The sequence below is a fragment of the Labeo rohita genome, chromosome 18 (genome assembly GCF_022985175.1).
Source record: "Labeo rohita strain BAU-BD-2019 chromosome 18, IGBB_LRoh.1.0, whole genome shotgun sequence".
NCBI lineage: Eukaryota > Metazoa > Chordata > Actinopteri > Cypriniformes > Cyprinidae > Labeo > Labeo rohita.
In genome coordinates, this window is record NC_066886.1 from 1,743,024 (window position 1) to 1,763,023 (window position 20,000).

Consider the following 20,000-nt stretch of genomic DNA (forward strand, 5'->3'; position numbering starts at 1 on the left):
AGGGCTGGATTTATAAGGATTCCTGTCCTGTCCTTTTAAAATTGCACTTTGAGCGAGACACTTAACCCCTTAGTTGCTAGTCTCACACAAGCCGCTAAACAGTTTTTGATGCTCCACAAAATTCACAGGCTCGTATCTGATGGGTTGCTAAGTTCGCAAGCATAATGTATGGCATTTATGGATATTCTACAGTTTTGAGCAAAGTTGCACAATAAATTTGGGGAAAAAAAAAAAATCAAATTTTTATAAAAACTGTGACTGCGATATAAAATGTGATTTATAAAATGCAAAAAAAAAAGGTTTGCTGTGTTTGTTTGTAAGGCTGCACAATTTGGCCCAAAATTGTCGGATATGACTATGAAAAAAATAAATATATAAATAATTTAAGAAACTATTATTATTATTATTTATTATTATTATTATTATTATTATTATTATTATTATTATTATTATTATTATTATTATTATAAATAAAAACAATAATACTAAAACTACTACCACTACTGATAATAACAACAACAACAACAACAACAACACTTTTTTTATAGTTTGATATTTATTTATATACAGAATATTTATATTTTTAAATATTTGATATTTACTTTTAAATATTTATAACAAAAGTAAATAAAATGTATAATATAACAACATTAAGAAATATTAATATTGTAATATTTCACAGCAAAACTTAAAGCATTTATAAAAAAACGAGAAAAAAAAAAAAAAAAAAAAGCTACAGGCTTGCTATGTTTGTTTGTAAGCCTGCACAATTTGGCCCAAATTTGTGATTATATAAAAATAAATAAAATAAATAAAATAATAATAATAATAATAATAATAATAATAATAATAAAATAATTCTTATTTTAAAATGAGAAAATAACAAATACTATTACTACTAGTACTAATAATAATAATAACAAAAAAAATTATATTATTATTATTATTATTATTATTATTATTATTATTATTATTATTTTGTAATATTTACATACAAAATATTTATAGATTTTAAAATATTTATTGAATATTTACTATTAAATATATTTATAACAAAAGTATAACAAAATTATAATATAACAATATTAAGAAATATTAATATTATAATATTTCATTGCAAAATTTTAAAAAGGATTTAAGAAAAATTGCAATTTTTATTACAAAAATTTAAATACTTACTAAAATTACTATTGAGTTTTCTAATAAAAACTGATTGCAATTTAAAATGTGATTCATATAATGCAAAAAAGCTACAGGTTTGCTGTGCTTGTTTGTAAGGCAGCACAATTTGGCTCAAATTTGTGATTATATACGGATATGAATGAAACAAATAAATAAATGTTATTGTTATTATTATTATTATTATTATTATTATTATTATAAAATGATGAAATAATAATATTAATAATCATTATTACTACAATTATTATTTTTAAATATTTATAAAAAATATTAATATATTTGAATATTTATTTAATATTTACTATTAAATATTTATAACAAAATTAAGTATAGCAAAATTATAATAACAACATTAAGAAATATTAATATTGTAACATGTTTTACACTGTTTCAGTGTAAAATAAAAAAAAAAAAAAAAAAGTATATAATAAAAATAATATATTTTTATTTAAAAAAAATGTAAATACTTACAAAAATGACTGTCCTATTATTTTTCATAAATACTGTGCGTATAAATACTAATAATATGTTATGTTACCATAAAATATCACAATATTAATATTTTTGCTTGTATTTCTCCAAACTCATAGCAGGTGCAAAGATGTGTTTGTGTGGAGAAGCATTTGCTGACCGAGACACTGAAAGCAATAGATTATGAGCTGCTCATGTGTAAACAAACACAGTTCGGCGCTCGCACTAAGCCAAGAGTTTTGATACACCTTGTAGCATGTAAACAAGACAATAAGCTACCTTTAACCTCAAAGACAAGTACTTGTACAAGTACAAGTACTAATATGCATGTGCAGGTGGCTTTCAGGCGACTTACCTCCACGTCCTGCAGGCTGAAGTCGTTCTGGTCTTTGAAGTTAGCCGCGCCTGCGCTGAGCTCCATCAGCATTTTGCCGATCTCTGGCTTTATTGCTGTGGTGAGCCGGCTGGTCGTTTCCATGACATGTTCCTGCACGTCCTTCAGTTGCATAGCTGCTTTGGAGTAACGGGAGTCCCGGAAAACGCTGCCAAAGAGCTCGGTCAGGAACGCGCTGGCGCGGCAGAACGCGTTCAGCGCGTCCAGGTATTTGGAGATGCCCTGCTGGATGTCCGCGATCGCCGTGGTGGCGCCCGGGGGCGGGGCGTGGCAGCCGGACGGGGAGGAGCCTATGGTCGCCATGGGAGAAGGGGTGGAGCAAGAAGAGCCCAACGGGGCGCTGAGGGTCCGGCTGAGCTCGGGCAACTGGAACTGCTGGTGCTGCTGCACTTTGTGCTTGGACCCGCCAAGCAAAAAGCGCAGCTTGTAGTCCATTTTACTTTCTTGTGCACTGCAACAATACATAAGTATTCAATGAGCCCAGGGAGTGTCGGTCCTTCACCTTCCAATGAGTTCTGAATGCCTGATTCGGGTCTCCTGGAATCAAGTAAATAGATAGCTTAAAGATCCCATCAGAGGGGAAGTCATGACAGTATCCCGCTCTGGAGAGATGGAGAGCGGCGCCAAGGAAGGTTCGAGAAAATCTTGCAGCCCAGCTGCAACTCCGGACGCAGCTCACATCAATGTGTTTGCGCAAAAACGACAAGTTATTTTCCCTTAGAACTGGTTCTCGGGTGCCGATCTAGCTTCAATCCTGGACGAAAATCCAAAGTGCATAATCCTTCAAATGGAAGCGGAAACCCTTCTCTTTCCGTAGGCCTCTAATAAAAATAGAAAAATCTTAAAAATCTCTCAGCAAAAAACAATACGAATTTTCAGAAGAGGAAAACAGTGACGGGATTGGCGCGAGCTACGTGGTGATGTCGACTTGGCACGTCGCGGGCCTGCGCCGCTCTGACGGATCCAGTCGGTCAGAAGGTTTGCGAGGGCCGAGCGGGGGACCGGTGAAACAGACGCAGCTGCCGGGAGAGATCGCCGCGCTCCCTCTTGATCGGTTTCCAGTGCTTGAGGTAGTTAATACTCACAACGGAAACAAATGTGCTTCCAGATAGGGGTCTCTCTGCAAACGTGGGCCGCAGCAACAAAAGCACAAACTATCTGTAAGGCCTTTCAGTCATTTCCTGCGAAAGAGACAAAGAGGGAATGTCAGTGAGATATCACAGGGAGGATGTGTTTTGACATTTGTTTCCAAGCGTCTCCTGGAGATTTTTCGTTTTTAAACAGCGCACTGATTACGCCGCATTAGATGGAGTTTCTCTACTCATTAAATCATTTAATTATATGAGGCCCAAATTATACTCTTGTTGCATTTACGTGCAAAAGAATCAAATAATTTCACAGTAATAAAAACGTAAGCTCACCAAATAAAAATTGTGCACACAAAAACTATTAAAAATAAAATTGGTAAAAATGAAAGGTGAAAGAAATAAAATATAAATATAAAGATTACATTTTTTACTTAAATTAAAGTAAGTGTATAAAACACTAAAATAACTAAAACGGAAAAAAATAATAAAAGGTAAACAGACATGAAAAGAACAAAAGCACAACAAAATTACTAAAACACAAGATAAAAACTAAAATATAAAAAGGTCATTCAAAATATTAATAAATACTATAATTAATACTAAAATAATTTTAAAAATGCTTTTTCAACAAAACACATGATTTGAGAAATAATTAATGTGAAATTCAGTAAATATATTAAAAGAAAAATAGGCTCTGGTAACTAAAATGAAGCTGAAATAAAATAAAATAAAACAAATTTTAGATTTAAAAAAAAAAAAAAAAAAAAAAAAAAAAGTGTACGTTGAGGTACTAAAATAATTTAAACTGCAAATAATTACAAATAATTAATTCTTAATTAATTCAAATAATTAATTCTGTTGTAGCTTATCGTTTAGTTTTTAATCTCCATTTGTCTTTAATTTATTATTTAAAAATGTTATACATTTTTAAATAATAAATTAAAGACAAATGGAGATTAAAAACTACAAGATAAACTACAACAGAATAACTAAAACAAACTGAAATGAAAACTAAAAAAAAAAAAAAAAAAAAAAAAAAAAAAAAAAAAAACACAAAATAAAGCTATTAACTATTAAATAAGCTTTCCATTGATGTATGGCTTGTTAGAATAGGACAATATGTGGCCAAGATACAACTATTCGAAAATCTGAAATCTGAGGGTGTAAAAACAAACAAACAAACAAACAACAACAAAAAATTCTAAATGCTAAATACAAAATACAAAGAGAAAAATCACCTTTAAAGTTCTTAGCAATGCATATTACTAATCAAAAATTAAGCTTTGATATATGTATGGTAGGAAATTTACAAAATATCTTCAGAGAACATGATCTTTACTTAATATCCTAATAATTTTTGGCATAAAATAAAAATTAATCAGTTGTATTTTTGTATTATGTATGCATTTTTGGCTATTGCTACAAAAATACCCGTGCTACTTATGAATGGTTTTGTTGTCCAGGGTCACATATTATAAATCATACCAAAATAATGCCATGTTTCCTCAATAAGACAATTACTTGAGTTAATTATTCATGTCAAATGGTGCATGTTTATGGGATTAAGTTTAATATTTAGTGTTAAATTGCAGCTCCCAACTACAAGCAACAGTAAGTAATGCATGAGTTTGTAAACACCACTACATTCCTCTAACAGAACACATTGAAACAACAAGTCACAATGGGCCTTATGTTACAGAAAAACAATGTTTGACACACATTATTCAAACCTGACAGAACAAAACACTACAGGATCAAAAAAAGAGCACAGCACCCCACTGTCTAAAGAACAGGACAGGGCCTGTCACAATATCTGCAATTCAAAACCACCAGGTAAAACCCCTGAGAGATGTGTTGTTTTGGCCTGTCATTATGCAAAAAGTCCCGGATTTGGATTTGCATAAGCTTTAAAATATAAAGCCGCACAATTTTGGCTCATTTTAACAGCTGAAGTTATCACACTTCAGATGACGGCCACAGGTGCTGAAGTGTCTTTTATTGAATGAATGCAAAAACACATTCTATGTGAAGCGTGCCACAAGACTTAATTAGGACTGACTAGTTGTTCAGACAACCCATATACTAGAAGACTTTCCAAATACAACATTTTGTGCATCCCTATAAGCAGGGCTCAGCGATTTGGCCAAAAATATGATCACAATAAAATCATTCAATGTTTGTTAGACCTCAAGAATAAACATAAGAACTTTGTCTACAAATAAAAAAATAAAATCTAGTGTTTTATTACATTTTTACCCAAATTCTGGTGTTTTGATTTATTTTTCCCTAATATGTTATGATTTTTATTTATTAAATTTAGCATCAAAATGGTAATCAACTGAAATGGAAAAAAAAAAAAAATAAATAACAAAAACAAATTTAATTAAGCTTTTAATAACAAAATATTGCAATTTTGTCAAATAAGGTGCTAAACAATATAACTTGTGATAATTAAAATATGGAAGAAAAATATAATATTAATAATAATAATTTTGCAAATATTTTATTTTTTATAAAGTGTTTAACACACTATTAGTAGTAGTAGTTTTAAAGTAAGAAAATATATTTTATATGAATATTTTATTATTATATTTTTATATACATACATACAAATAAAATAAATATTTTTTTTGTTGTTGTTGTTACTATTATTATTATTATTAAGTTAATTTTTGCACATTTTATTTTTTATATTTTTATAAACATAAAAAACAAAAGAATTATAAAAACAATCAGTGTTTAATACAGTATTATTATTTATTAAATATTCTGTTTTATTATATTTTTATAAACATAAAATACATAATTATAATGATAAAGTTAAGACACTATTAGTAATAGTAGTAGTAGTTCTAAAGTAAATAAAAATATTTCATATAAAAATTTTATTATCATAATCATCATCATCATCATCATCTTAATACACTGTACTATTATTATTATTACTATTATTATTATCATCACCATTATTTCACAAGCCTTTTGCTCCAGTTAACACTTCCACAGATGAAAAATTTCTCTATCCACTGTGATTGTGCTGCTGAATTAACACTATGTGAACTTGCTGTGCTGTTGAAGCAGCATAAAACCATTCCAGAAGTCCCTTCTGTTTATCTGCCATGTTCCAATGACCTCAAAATCTCACTTCCTTTGACAAACAACAAACAGTTATCTAGGAAAACACGCGCTCACATGCACAACGGGGCCAAACACAGACAAGCACTCATGTCACCTTCGGAGGACAGAGACGAGCTCTTCCTGCGAGCCTTTCAGAAAGAGAAAAGCAGACGTCTGTCTCCTGTAAAAGCCCGGTCTTTGAGCGCATGACAAGAAATAGGCGAGCACAGTTCCTGTCGATAAACCCTGCGGATTAAAGTGCGTTTTCAGTGCCAACCGGGTCAAAGAGTTCGCTGCTTAACCTGCTCAATAACACACAAGCGGGTGGCACACTTGGCACCTCGTCCAAAACTCCCTTCAGAAACTCGACGAATGGGAGACGTCTGGGAAGTGCCCTTGTCGGAGATGAAAAGGAAGTCTTGTGATGATGGATCATCTGTGCTGAAGGTCTTGTGCTAAATAAAGTTCAGAACTTCCTCTGCGAGCGCGCTTCTTATTGTAGTGGCAAAAACAGAATATTATCGCTTTACAGACGAGCCATTACCAAACAATCAGCCGGCTAGTAATGATGCATGCTTGTTTGTTTCAGTCCAAAACAATCCCAAACTCACTAGTAACAACAGAATACAAAAATATTTGACAGCAATGTTTCTTAAGCAGCAAATCAGCATATTAGAAAGATTTCTGAAGGATCATGTGACACTGAAGACTGGAGTAATGATGCTGAAAATTCAGCTTTGCATCACAGAAATAAATTACATTTTAAAACATAGTCACATATAAAACATGTTTTCTAAATTTTAATAATATTTCAGCATTTTTACTCTATTTTTGATCAAATAAATGCATCCCTGCAAAGCAGAAGAGACTTCTTTTGAAAACCTGCAAAAAAAAATCTTGTGAATGGACGTGTAAATATCACACACTAGGTAAAAAGCGGCCTGTTATACTAAAGCAAACGGCTGCTGTGTTGTATTTCAGGCCTGGCGATGACGCCACGGACAGCTGTTGCCCACGATCCACTGGTTCCTGTCGGGCAAAACAACTGTCCCCATGAATAATAACAACACAAAACACAACTGTCCACCCCGCCAAACCGCACTACAGCGCTGCTTTCCGTTCACAGGACACACTGAAAACGTCCTTCACATCTGTTACTAATGAAGCCCAGGAATGTTCCTCTCTGCACAGAAAGGTGGATCATTATCAGACCAAAGACACGGACAGCAAGGATGGCTTTCGTCAGAGGAAGATCAGGACGTCATTTATCGCTCAGACGAGCATTCAGATATAACATACCTGCAGCGAGAGGCAAAATCAAGCCAGTTTGGGAAACTTGACAAAAGTGACAAACCGACAAACAGGTCCAGCTGAATTCCACGAATGTTTTCCAGACAGGTTTTGGTCTGCTGTCTGACCAGAGCAAAAACTTAAAATCTCTGGAAAACATCACACTTCAAAAACTTTTTCTGATTAGACAAACCCTGCAAAATCAGCTGCAAAACATCCAATACTGAGGATGAGTCAACAATGAGAACTGTCAACTAGTTGTTCAACAACTACCCACCAAATTTTCTCTTTTTTCACTGTATTAATTAGTACTTTTGCACATTCAAAGAAACCATTTTATTGGTTTCCCAAATTGGGCTTTAAAAAAAAAAAAAAGTAAAGTTAAAATATATAAAAAAATAAATAAATAAATAAAATTAAATAAAAAAAATATTTTAAAAGTTATAATAATAATAAAAATAAAAAATTATTAAAAAATATTAATAGTTACGTCACAAAAAGTCAGCATGGTAAAACCCTCTTCAAGAAGCTGCATCCCTGAATTCATCCCCTTTAAACTAAAACTACTAAACCAGCATAATTATTTAGGACTTCTTAATACAAACTGAACAAGTCTATCTTTAGAAACCCTAGATAACTATATTTTGATAATGCTATCTATTAGATAATGCTGATTTATGCAACTGATGTAATATGTGACCCAGGACCACAAAACCATTTTTGGGTCCTTTTTATTTATTTATTTATTTATTTATTTTTAATTTATTTTTTTTTTAAGAAATTGAGATTTATACATCATCTGAAAGCTGAATATATAAGCTTTGCATGTATGGTTTGTTAGGACAATATTTGGCTGAAATACAACTATTTGAAAATCTTCTCAAAGTATTGAGAAAATCACCTTTAAAGTTGTCCAAATGAAGTTCTTAGCAATGCATATTACTAATCAGAAATTAAGTTAATATATTTACAGTAGGAAATTTTGAAAATTTCTTTACGGAACACGATCTTTACTTAATATCCTAATGATTTTTGGCGTAAAAGAAAAATCGATAATTTTGACCCATATTTTTGCCCATTGCTACAAATATACCCGTGCTACTTAAGACTGGATTTGTGGTCCTGGGTCACATATGAATGCAACAAATAAATTCATCTCTCTTTGAGCATTACGTTTGTCTCGACCTTCAGGTAAAGTACTAAAATATTTATTCATAATATAATTTTTTTTCATTTTATAAAAAAATAAAGCAACACAAGGTCATGCATTAAACTAAATTTCCTGTACTTCATGTTGTGCCAAAAAAACACCTCTTAACCATGGTAAAATCACTGTAAAGTGGCTTTCTTGCATTAATCATGTCGCTCTGCTCCTGAAAGCTGTCTGTTTCTTGTCATTTCATTTCAAGGATCAATCTAAAATTTCATTTTGTGGATCTATTTATGCTCCTTTAAGCAGTACGCTGACTCCAGAGCGGCTGTGGGATTATTTCTAGAGCTTCCCCATTCAGAAGACAGACAACAGGCGAACACAACACAAGTGTTACACGCGGCGGAGACCCCCATATCCACACATGTGCTGCGTGCAGCTGTCAAGTGTGCTTATGTCAGCACATAGTGCCTATAATCGTCAATATACATCAGTACCATACGTTTTGACACAAGCCCATTAAACAAAAACAAGAGGAGCAAAGAAAACCCAAGTATCTCATCGTGAAACCAGATCTGACAGCAACAATAGCAGACCAACCTTTATAGATCCTCACAAATGAGTCACGTACAGTATCTCTCTAGAATTCCTGTTTTCAGGTCCGGTAACAGCGTACGACCCCCTGAATTCAGACCCCTGCTTCAACTCACGACTCCATTTCAGCCGTACGCCAAAAGAGAGCACGGCTCGGGTTTCACACGCACGTGGTGCATTGTGGGAACGATGGCCATCTCTGCCGCTTGGCTCGGTAGCAGGCCTGACGTGGATGAAAACTCCACTGGGTGTCTGAGGACGCTGTGATTTTTGTGATGGAAACGGTTTCTGTGGTTGTGCGGTTTCTAAATGCAGCGTTCGCATATTTAACAGTGAGGATGACAGGCGTGTTAAAAATCAAGTTCGATTATAAATGTGCAAAACATTTCACTGCTGTCCAGTTCATCTGGCTTTATCCCGCACGTTTCCCAAAGCGAAACACATTCTACATTCCTCGATACCCAACAGAACTGAATCGGACACCATAAAAATAACCACCGACTTTATGAGCTGTGGCCATATTTATGCACAGCTCTCTGTTTGGACTACTGTTGTTATTGTTTACCAAAACTAAAACTTAGAAATCACTTTCATTTAAATAAAGCTAAAATAAACTATCAAATATTATAATAAAATAAATATTTGTTTAAAAACTATGTTGACTTGGCACCTAACTGACATAAACTAAGCTTAAAAAAAATTAAATTAAATTAAATTAAATATTTAAAAACTACATTGACTTGGCAGCTCAGTGAAATAACTTAAGCTTAAAAAGAAAATAAATTAAAATTAAATAAAATAAATAATTGTTTAAAAACTATGTTGACTTGGCACCTACCTGATATAACCGAAGCTTAAAAATAAGATAAAATAAGATAAGATAAGATAAAATAAAATTAAATATAAAATTAAATTAAATTAAATGAATAAAGCATATAACAAAATAACTAGGAACTTAAACCAAAAATTGAATGAAAATATAAAAATAAAAGCCAATTCAAAATATTACATATTACAACAGTACATTAATAACAACACTGGTTGGGACTGGTAAATACCTAAGTAAAATCAAATCTCTATTTTTCAGTGTTTTGATGATAATCAAGAAAAAAAAATGATGTCAAATTGAATGTTGACGTAATTACATGTTCAATCTAACACTCAAAACAACACTTGTCATGGGTCAAAAGCTAAAATAAATCAAAACTGATTTTTAAACAATAAATTATTTTTTCCTGTCTTCCAGTGTAAAAGTGCACCAGTATAAACATTTAAAAGTGCTTTGATATTACAACAATATTTACAATAATGAGTCATCTAATTGGCAGCAATGCAACGGAATGTGACTAGGTCGAAAGCTTGAACTATTAATTTTATTCCATTTGAATGATGTATTGGGCACCAAAGCACCTCAGTAACGGGAATTATAGAACACAACCACAATGCACAATCATTTTTCTTTGAAAATGCAAACTATTCCCATAAACTATTAACTGCAGGACTTCTGACTGATTAGGACAGCTATTAAACATGAAACCAATTCATGTTTTACTTTGTGACATCCAACGACAACAAGCACTATTGTGGTACCATGGTACAGTGATGCTGTCAGAAGCTGATACTACAGTACAGCATGATTAAAATTCACATACCAAGGTATTTACAAGGTAGTCTTTTAAGCACCTTTGTGTACCACAGAAATACCATGGTACATGACTTGAAAGCCATGCTAGTGCTAACGGTATAACATCCAAACACAGTAGTACCATAATAAGTGAAGACACTGTCAAATGGAAAAACATATTTGAGAGATGAACACTGTGTGTCTGGTGTTCACGATTTTAGCAGCGCTCAAGAATATTAATGAAGACAAGACTGCTTGGGGTTTTTTTCCTCAGGAAATTAGACACGAGGGAAAGTAGACAAGCAAACGAGTTTAGACTAGTTACCTCAGAAACCAAACAGCAAGAAACTACCCCACATAAACCCCGTCCAAACCCATCACGGCTCCAGATATCAAGCCAAACCAAGCATCTAAAGCCGTACGACGGCAACGATTCGGGTACAGGAATGCACCAGACATTTAAAGTGAATGTTACTCATCAACATCATTACTACAAACCTGTAAGGTTTTAAAAAGATTTTAATTGTTGTTATGATTAATTTAGAAACCACACTTACACATTTGGAGATTCAACAGAATCCCAGATCCATGACTAAACAACAATTTAACACATAAACAAAACCGTTCGAGGGAAGACTTTCCTCTCGCGCCCTTTGGCAAACTTGGAACAGCGTGACCTCTGCAAACACAAAGCTTAAGACAAAAGAGTCTTGCATTCATGCTGAATGACCTCATTGCTTACTATAAGCAGTCCTGACGGCTCCGACTCTGCCGTGGATAAACTGGTAACAGTGAGAGAAGTCATTTGTTTTGAGTTTAGAATGTGCTCTTTGTTCCTCAAAATCTTTGGTTTTGGCTAACGAAGAAACGGCAGCGCGTGTGGAGGAAAGCCCTGCGGAGAGGCGTCTCGTGAGGACGTGTTTACAGAGGGCGAAACTCAAGCCTCGGTGAAACTCGCTCAAACTCAGAGTCCTTCCTGCAACACCTGTTTTTCGGATGACATCATCGGCGAGCTGATGGACGCCTGATCCGCTTTCTAAAGATTTTCTGATAGGAAAATTCAAGGGGGAGAAAAAAATCCCTAAAAATCGGAGATAATAACAAACAGTGTTAAGACGCTGCGCTAAGAGTGGACGGTTAAATAACTGACATTCGCAACCCTATTATCAATTGTTTGTAGAGGAATATTTGTGGATTAAACAAAAGTTAAAATCTATTTAGCATAGAAAAAAAGTTATATTTTTCTGTTGCAAAAACAAGCAATATTCTATTTTAATATTAAAGTCAACATGCATTTAAAATGGACTCTATTTACGTTTTTTAATACGTTTGCGAATTTCAAAGAGAATATATTGTATTTGTCTTAAATTAGCGTAACAAATCCCTTCTCTCCATTTATGACAACAATCTAGTACGTAACACACAAGTAACACCCACTTTTTACGATTCAATCAAATCCCAGATCAAATAAAATTCCCATCCTATATTGCATTTGTCAATATTGATTAATATAAGATTTAAAAACTTGTCAATTTTATTAAAAAATTCTAATATATGTGGTTTTCAAGTGTTAAGCGTTTTCAAACGGCACAAGAAACTATTTTTTTCCTCTTTACTACTAGTTATGGCAAAAAAACACATGAAACACACAGAAAATGTTTTAAGCCTCATGTAAAAAACATCAATAAAACAGCTTGCAAACAATGTCAAGTAATGTCACATTTACCTCAAGAAATGTCTAACTTCAATAATAAGCTATATAAAAATGCAAAAAAAAATTTTTAAATGATTTAATTGTTATTCATTTATTTAATTATTTAATTTTTTAATAAAAATTATTTAATTATTTTAATTATTTTTTAGTACTGTAGCAAATGTACCAAACAACGGGTTGCCTTCATTTTTAAGTATAGCTTTTAAATATTTTTTTACCTTAAGAAAAGTTGACATGTACCAGAAATACATCCAAACGAATCAATATCACACTGCAATTGTAACAGAATGGAATCAAGAACTTGTGAACTAGAATCAAATGAATTTGTGAAATCTGTGATAATACTCAGCCTAGGGCTGGGCGATTTTTCCGATTTTATTGATTAATTCGAATTTAATGTTTTGCCACGATTGTATTTTTTAGAAATCAAGGAATCACGATATTGAATAGAAATATTACATTATATCAAATGTTAGAATGAGACACTTTGAAAATATGCCAGTGACAACAGTGAAGAGAAAAGAACAATCCAACCACATGTTGGCGCATGCGATTAACTGATTAGAGACGCAAGTGTAGCAGTCAAACATGTCCATGTTTACATAGTAAAAACAATGGAAAAGCTGCACAATTGAATAAAAAAAACCTTTGAAGAACTACTACTGTATGTCTGATATTTCATGTTTGCATCATGGCTGGCTGAAACCTGCTGTTCATTGTTTTTACAGAACATTTACGATTAATAATAGTCTACTGGTGTTATACCTTCAGTCATTTTGAATTTAAATTACCTTGACTTTTGAGATTTTTTTAAAGCATTTTCCTTGTATTTCTAAACATAATATGTGCAAGACAAGTTTGTACAAGATGTAGTTGATGCATCTTTTCTGCAAAGATATTTAACAAGTGATTTGTTTAACATTTACATCATGCTGACAACTTCATGTGTGGTGCACTCGGAATAGAATTTCCTTTAACTAGAAGGTTAATAAAGAACAAGTTACCTGAATCATGTTGTAGTTACATTTTCAAACTGACTAGTTAAACATAGTAAATAAATAAATAAAATAAAAATTGTAAAAAACAGAGATTTACATTTTTTGCCATATCGCCCGGCCCTAGAAAATGGGTTGTTTTATGGTGTTTAGTAAAGACTGAGAATTCAACAACTCTCAGTTGTTACTGAAGCCAACAACTAACGTCCGAAACAACAAAACTTTTAATTGCAATAGTTAAAAGTTTAACTTGCACTCTGAAAGCTCAACACTTCTTTAACACCATTTAAAGAATGTAAACTTTTAGACGAACTTGTTCTAAAAAGATTAAGCTAATTAAGTTCTGCTTCAGACAAAACTTAGTACTCCATGAAAAAAAAAATCCATGAGGAGTGAGAACGGCTAATCTGACTTGTGTTAGAAACACACACACGCCCTTCCCCCATGAAAAGATTCCATTGTGACATTCTAAACTGCAATAGCAGTCAGCAAGAGAATGCAGCATATTCCCAACAACACTGGAATGCTTTGTTAGGGGGATATCTTTCAGCCCGCCGGCCCAGCCAGCAGCACACACACACACAAGAGAGACACACACAGACCTCAGGCTCACGTTGTATCCAAACCTAAATGCATGCAACCTTGAAACGTCCCTCTGAACTGAGCTAGAAAGCAAAGAAAACCAATTCTACATTCACAGACTGTCATAAGAGCAAACATCACTGTGTTGCACAAAGTCATAAAGAATTATTCTGAGATGAAGAACTGAAACTTCATGAAAACAGCGCTTTTGGCCGCTCGCGGATGACCTGAGCATTATTTCCATAGCAACAGTATTAGCCAACACCGCTGCTCATATTCCAAATGCTGGTCAAATAAAGAAACAGACGTGATTGTGTTTCACAGGATGCAGTTATGCAGGATGCATAACATACAAAAACATACAGAAGAGCCAATACAAGGTTTTGGCAGGGTTTATGAAGGTAAATAATCAAAAAATACTTTTTGTGAAGGGAATGGTAGGGAACGCAATTCGTCAATATGTTCTCTAAATGTTTAAGAAGCACACAATGAGTTGTAGCACATTTGAAAATACAACTTCGAAGAAATCTCCATTACTTTTTCATGTTCAACTTGTTTTCCAGTGCAAATGCATAAAGATTTTTAAATCAAGATACATCTACGTGTTGCAAAACGAGATTATAAGTCTTGTTTTCTAAGAAAAGAATCAAATGAAGTGTTCATAATTAAAATTCAAAGAAAAAAATAGTTTTTTGTACGCCATTCACAGATATTTGTTCTTGTGTCAAGCATAGACTCACTTAATTTTGTTCAATTTCTCAGAAAACGATACCTAATATCTTTGTTTTCCATCTCAAGTATTAATGTATTTTGATTTAAGGATGTTAAATCATTAAAAGACAAAAAAAAAAAAAAAAGGGGAATAAAATTAATTTTGCAGTATACAATTTAAAGCCATTTAAAGCCATGAGTTTATTCATTCAAGACTTTCAGCTCAGATTTAAGAACTTTTAAGGTCTTAAAGGAGAAGGCCACTTCCAAAACAACAATTTACAAATAATTTACTCACCACCTTGTAATCCAAGATGTTCATGTCTTTCTGTCTTCAGTCCTAAAGAAATTATGTTTTTTGAGGAAAGCATTTTTTAGGATTTTTCTCCATATCATGGTGCCCCGATTTTGAACTTCCAAAATGTAGTTTAAATGCAGCTTCTAAGGGCTTTAAATGATCCCAGCTGAGGTAGAGGAGTCTTATCTAGCGAAATGATCGGTCATTTTTTCCGAAAAATAAAAATTGGTGTACTTAAGCACAAAAGCTTGTATAGCACAGGCTCTGGGATGCGCGTCCACGACACTACGAATCACGTCTAAGTTCATCGTCTGTGTACTCCGGCTCAAAAAGGTAGAGTATGTCAAAAAACTCCATCTTATTTTCTCCTACAACTTCAGAATCGTCCGACATCGTTGTTTGTAAACAGCGTTTGACTTACTTGCACTTCCTTAGTCTTTGCGCGTTCGCTTTGTAAACACTGGGTCTGTAGTTCCGCCTACGTTCCGTGTGACCTTTCAACGTGATTCAATAGTACGTAGTGTTGTGGACACACATCCCAGAGCCAGTGCTACACGAGCTTTTGTGCTTAAGTATACAACTTTTTATTTTCCAAAAAAAATGACGCTAGATAAGACCCTTCTTCCTCGGCTGGGATCGTTTAGAGCCTTTGAAGTCGCATTTAAACTACATTTTGGAATTTCAAAATCAGGGCACCATGAAGTCCATTATATGGAGAAAAATCCTGAAATGCTTTCCTCAAAAACCATAATTTCTTCACAACTGAAGACAGAAAGACATGAACATTTTGGATGACAAGAGGGTGAGTAAATTATTTGTAAACTTGTTCTGGAAGTGGACTTCTCCTTTAATTTACGAAAAGGTGAATTAAAACTTTTTAAGACCTGCTTAAATGCATGTAAACAAATGCAAAACAATTCAAGTGCTCAAACCATCATTCTCACAGGTTTGATTCAAAATGATTTCACTTAGATAACAGACAAACACAAACATTTCCTTTCCAGCTCTCCGAATGCATAAATAACTCAAATCAATTTCAAACACAGCGCAAAATCTCCCAGACTATAAAAATATTCCTGCATTGTCAACAGGTCATGACAAAAAAAAAAAAAAACAACATCACGAAACATTCCGGGCAATCATGAGAAAACACTTCTTTAAATAACTAGCACTGCTGCAGCATCCATTAAGCAGAGAGTCATGCTTTTTTCTTTCATTCCCAAACTGAAGGGACCCAAACAGGAAATACATTCCACATGAACTCAGAGAAGCCATTGCCAGCGAGTCTCATTCTAGAGTCGGGCTACAATAGCTCAGAGGGGCCGGCCGTCTGCTCGCAGCACTTTACAAAAGAGGGTTTAACGAAAACCCTGCTTGCAAAACACAATGAGGTTCGCACAGAATAGCGCGTAATTGACCTACTCACAGACATCTAACAAACTAATCACAGGCTTCTGTGGAATCCAGGGTGAAGAATGTGGAAACTAACAATTAGGATCGCAATCACGCTAAAATGTTGTTTTAAGTTCGCACACTATAAGAATAATATACATGATTGCTGGGTAACATGCTTGTTCTGATCAAATTACATAATGTGACAAGTTTATCAACTTTTAAAAAGGAGGGGAAATGCTTTACATATCTTTAGTTGTTGACGTCAAATGTACATCAAATCAAAAACTCATCTGTCACTTGGCAGAAGCTAGTCAAATTAGAAGTCAACACTGACAAGCTGCATGACTTGCCCTTATCCTTAAAGGAAGAGTTTATGCAAAAATGAATATTTGCTGAAAATGTACACACCTTCAGGATGAGTTTGTTTCTTCATGGGAATAGACTGGAGAAATGTATCATTACATCACTTGCTCACCAATGGATCCTCTGCAGTGAATGGGTGCCGTCAGAATGAGAGTCCAAACAGCTGATAAAAACATCACAATAATCCACATGACTCCAGTCCATAAGTTAACATCTCGAGAAGACAAAAGCAGTGTCCATTCTGTCAAAATACAGGTCCTCTGTCTATAATATTGCTTTCTCAAGTGAAAAAGTTGTCTGGTCTGAATCAGGAGAGAAATACGCATAGATCAAGCACCGTTTACAGGTGAAAACAGCTATAAACAAAAATGTCAATGGATTTTGATCTTGTATTTTGTCTGAAAGCAACGGTTTAAAGTTAAAATGCCTTAAAACGTTTAAATGATGGATTTGTTTCTTGCAAGCACGCAGCTTTTGGCTTCTCAAGATGTTAATCGATGAACTGGAGTGGTGTGGATTATTGTGATGTTTTTATCAACTGTTGAACTCTTATTCTGACGGCACCCATTCACTGCAGAGCATCCATTGGTGAACAAGTGACGAAATGCTACATTTCTCCAAATCTGATGAAGAAACAAACTCATCTACATCTTGAATGTAGAATTTTCAGCAAATTTTCATTTTTAACTGAGCTATTCCTTTAGAAACCATAAATAACACTACACACAGTAAAATAATTCATACATTCACTTGCAAAAAGAAACAAAAAACATTTTCATTGCACAAACCAATCATTATGTTAAATGTTTACAATATCTTAACATTTTCACGTCTTATAGTCATATTTAGCAGATTATCAGATGAGATCTGATGTATATCACCCTTCACCAGTACACCATAAGCATACAGATAAAGTTAGACATACTTATATATCCAACTCTACATATGACCCTGGACCACAAAACCAGTCACAATATATATATTTATATATATATATATACACATATATATATATATTTATATAAGCTTTCCATTGATGTATGCTTTGTTTGGATGGGACATAATTTGGCTGAGATACAACCATTTCAAAATCTGGAATCTGAGGGTGTAAAAAAAAAAAAAAAAAATATATATATATATATATATATATATAGAAAATCGCCTTTAAAGTTGCCCAAATTAAGTTCTTAATGCATATTATTAATCAAAAATTAAGTTTTGATACATTCATAAATTTACAAAATATCTTCATGAAACATGATCCTCACTCAAAAGAAAAATCGATAATTTTGACCCGTATTTTTGGCTATTGCTACAAATATACGACTAGTTTTATGGTCCAGGGTCACATAGAAAAAGCTAGGGTGATATTAGTTACATTTTGACATTTTATTCTTTAAATCAAGCTGTTAAAATTTGCTATATAGTATTGCAGTATGCATTATGTGATGCATTACTAGCTTAATAAATAATAATTAAAAAAAATTTTAACATTTGGTTATGATAACCAAAAATCTGTTCCCGTGCCGACATGCAATGTAAAATCTGCTCAAGAACCCCAAAAACAACCAAAATACAGCAGCAACGTTCCAGCAAACTTTTTCATTTACGGGGCAACAAATACATTTAACTTCACAGACTGCAAGTGTAATTTAAGCTACGTACAGGGTTACACTGGTGTGCAGTTGAGTATAAATATCCTGAAATATTCTGAGAGCTGCAGCCACTAGAACCACTACAGGAATCTGGATACTCCTGACACCCGGATAGATCCTCCAACACACGAAATTAATTTAAACAAACCAGTCTGTGATCTCCTGAACGCTCGCTCCGGCGAAAACAAAACCAAGCCCAACCAAAACTAACAGATAGGAGCGGTTACCCGGTGATAAACCACTACTACAGCCTAGAGTTGACCTGATTATGATGACTGATTATGTTATGCACTGATCTGATATGCAAGATAGTGCAGTTCAACCCAAATCTTGAATTTTCCAACACTTGGACACCCAGAAAAACTGTAAATCATCCCCATTGACACACGCCAGGGGTTTGGGTGTGTATGACACCCGTCGGCTGTCATTAGGGTGTTAAAGGGCTGCAGTGAAGCGTATCGCTGCTTTTTCAGAGCGTTGAAGGGTCTCCTGCCCCAGTGTAATTTAGGGACCCGGGGGGCAGTTAATTACGCCGTTAATTGGCATAATTACGATCAGACAGTCAGACTGCAGCAGATTTGATGAGGTTTAAACGGCTCAATGCTGATACAGATGAACCAAAACCCCTCACAACCCGCATACAAACCTAATCCCGCCAAAATACCACTTTAGTGTTATCCTGCTTTCATTTCAGTCGTTTAACAGCAGCGAAATAACATTTCAGACGATTTTACAAAAAATCATCAGTGTTTATAGAGCTAATCTCAGTTAGCCGTTAGCACCTCTCGTTGACACGGATTGAAAAAACACCTCAAACCGTCAAAACACAAGCGCTAGCGGCCGCTCCAGGGCGGCTGGCATTAACGGATTCAAGTCCTACCTGTAGTGGCTCCGGGAAAGGCGTTTATTGGTGTGAAAAACAGCCCGATCGGCGGTCGGATCACGGCATCACTTACCAGCTGTTTGTCCCCACCCTCCTGTCTGTGGAGAGCGGAAATGACGGAGCGAGTCTTCCGAGCGCGCGTCCACAAAGCACAAACACGAGCGAGCACGCCAGGAGACGCGCGCGTCCGATCATACCATAGAGCGCGGGCATTTAATAATAATAAATGATGAATATGAAATTACATTAATTCGGAATTGAAGTAGATTTTCAGATACAGAAATGGTGCATTGGTACTTGCGTTTTCGGTAAAAACCAATAATAATATTTTATTATTATGTCTATACTTTATTTGTTTGATTATAGCAGTGATAATTTATCGAACATGTTCCTTTTTTATATTATCATTTTTTATTTATTATTTATGTACGTTTTATTTACTTATATTATTTTAATTTTTATTAACACAGCCACAGAGTTTTTATTTATTTATT

The 20,000-nt window shown here is 34.0% G+C and overlaps 1 protein-coding gene across 3 annotated transcripts in view; it reads right to left on the minus strand.

Moving 5' to 3' along the window:
- Nucleotides 1–19,672, minus strand: part of LOC127180754 (granule associated Rac and RHOG effector protein 1-like) — a 37,584-nt gene extending 17,912 nt beyond the window's left edge. The window contains exons 1-2 of one of the 3 annotated variants that reach the window (XM_051135014.1): nt 19,580–19,672; nt 2,009–3,228 (exon numbers count right to left, since the gene is read on the minus strand). In XM_051135014.1, the coding sequence (XP_050990971.1) occupies nt 2,009–2,512 (504 nt within the window). In that variant the 5' untranslated portion in view covers nt 2,513–3,228; nt 19,580–19,672. Of the gene's footprint in view, nt 1–2,008; nt 3,229–9,292; nt 9,416–19,503 lie in introns of those variants that run through there. The other 2 variants (XM_051135012.1, XM_051135013.1) reach the window with 2 other exon arrangements.
- Nucleotides 19,673–20,000: the final 328 nt, after the last annotated feature.